Below are 2,309 nucleotides of genomic sequence, written 5' to 3'. Positions count from 1 at the left end.
AATCTTTCTAAAAAAGAACTTTCTAAAGAAAAGACAAAAATAAAGGATTTCTTTTAATATGAAATGGATATTTCCGTATCTTTTCTTTCCGTATATTTCTGACTTATATTTATAAGATGATAAAAATATGACAAAAGCTATACCAAGAATCGGTTCACGTAGGAATGGGCGTATTGGTTCACGTAAGAATGGACGTAGAATACCAAAAGGAATTATTCACGTTCAAGCAAGTTTCAACAATACCATTGTAACTGTTACAGATGTACGAGGTCGGGTGGTTTCCTGGGCCTCCGCTGGTACTTCCGGATTCAAAGGGACAAGAAGAGGGACACCCTATGCTGCTCAAGCGGCGGCATTAAATGCTATTCGTACAGTAGTTAATCAGGGTATGCAACGAGCAGAAGTTATGATAAAAGGTCCTGGTCTCGGAAGAGATGCAGCATTACGAGCCATTCGTAGAAGTGGTATACTATTAAGTTTCGTACGTGATGTAACACCTATGCCACATAATGGATGTCGACCCCCTAAAAAAAGACGTGTGTAGAAATAAGAAAAAAACGGATTTCAAGAGAAATAAATAATTCAATGATCTGATCAAATAATAGTATTAGTATAGTATGGTTCGAGAGGAAGTAGCAGGATCCACTCGAACACTACAGTGGAGGTGTGTTGAATCGAGAGTAGACAGTAAACGTCTTTATTATGGTCGTTTCGTTCTGTCCCCGCTTATGAAAGGTCAAGCCGATACTATAGGTATTGCCATGCGAAGGGCTTTACTTGGAGAAATAGAAGGAACATGTATCACACGTGCAAACTCTGAGAAAGTGCCGCATGAATATTCTACGATAATAGGTATTGAAGAATCGGTACATGAAATTTTACTAAATTTGAAAGAAATTGTATTGAGAAGTAATATATATGGAGTTAGAGACGCATCCATTTGCGCCAGGGGCCCTAAATACGTAACCGCTCAAGATATCATCTCACCACCTTCCGTGGAAATAGTTGACACAACACAACATATAGCTAACCTGACGGAACCAATTGATTTGTGTATTGGATTACAAATCAGGCGAGATCGTGGATATCGTACGAAACCAACAACTAACTCTCAAAATGGAAGTTATCCTATAGATGCTGTATCTATGCCTGTTCGAAATGCGAATCATAGTATTCATTCTTATGGGAATGGGAATGAAAAACAAGAGATACTTTTTCTAGAAATATGGACGAATGGAAGTTTAACTCCTAAGGAAGCACTTTATGAAGCTTCTCGTAATTTAATTGATTTATTTATTCCTTTTCTACATGCGGAGGAAGAGGACATTAATTTCAAAGAAAATAAAAACAGGTTTACTCTACCCATTTTTACCTTTCAAGATAGATTAACTAATCTAAAGAAAAACAAAAAAGAAATTCCATTGAAATGTATTTTTATTGACCAATCAGAATTACCTTCCAGGACCTATAATTGTCTCAAAAGGTCCAATATACACACATTATTGGACCTTTTGAATAAGAGTCAAGAAGATCTTATGAGAATTGAATATTTTCGCATAGAAGATGTAAAAGAGATATCGGACACTCTACAAAAGCATTTCGCAATTGATTTACCTAAGAATCAATTTTTATTTTAAATCCATGATAATTATTTCATCTTCTTTTTCTAATAAAAATAGAAAGAAAAATTTATAAAGAAAAAGAAGAAAATTTGTTTTTAATCTTTTTGGCACAATCCGTATTTTCGTGGAATGATCATAATCAAATTAATGTATCTAAGAATAGTGACTTTGAAGTCACTATTCTTAGATACATTAATCATGGTATTTCACGGTTGAATCAATTTAAAAAAGACCTAAAGTTAGCGATTTATCAATAGGTAATGTTGCTCCAATACCTAACCAAAGAGCTACTGCGGTACCGATCAAAAAGACTGTTGTAGCTACTGGACGACGAAATGGATTTTGGAATTTATTAACATTCTCCAAAAAAGGTACTGTCAATAATCCCGTTGGTACTGAAACCATTAAAAGAACACCTAATAACTTATTGGGTACTGTGCGGAGTATTTGAAATACGGGAAAGAAGTACCATTCGGGTAATATTTCCAAAGGAGTTGCAAATGGATCCGCCGGTTCACCAATCATTGACGGTTCTAGAACTGCCAAGCCTACATTACATGCAATAGTACCTAGAATTACTACTGGAAAAATATATAAAAGATCATTGGGCCATGCGGGTTCTCCATAATAATTATGCCCCATCCCTTTAGCCAATTTAGCTCTTAATACAGGATCGTTCAAGTCAGG

At 35.4% G+C, this 2,309-nt stretch overlaps 1 protein-coding gene across 1 annotated transcript in view; it reads right to left on the bottom strand.

Moving 5' to 3' along the window:
* Positions 1-404: 404 nt before the first annotated feature.
* LOC135657709 (cytochrome b6-f complex subunit 4-like) overlaps positions 405-2,309 on the bottom strand; it is a 2,495-nt gene continuing 590 nt past the window's right edge. The window contains exon 1 of the mRNA XM_065176002.1: positions 405-2,309. This exon is cut by the window's right edge and continues 590 nt beyond it. Within this exon, the coding sequence (XP_065032074.1) occupies positions 1,845-2,309 (465 nt within the window). The 3' untranslated portion in view covers positions 405-1,844.

This window comes from Musa acuminata, unplaced genomic scaffold (assembly GCF_036884655.1).
Source record: "Musa acuminata AAA Group cultivar baxijiao unplaced genomic scaffold, Cavendish_Baxijiao_AAA HiC_scaffold_296, whole genome shotgun sequence".
Lineage (NCBI taxonomy): Eukaryota > Viridiplantae > Streptophyta > Magnoliopsida > Zingiberales > Musaceae > Musa > Musa acuminata.
This window is presented reverse-complemented; position numbering and strand designations above follow the sequence as displayed.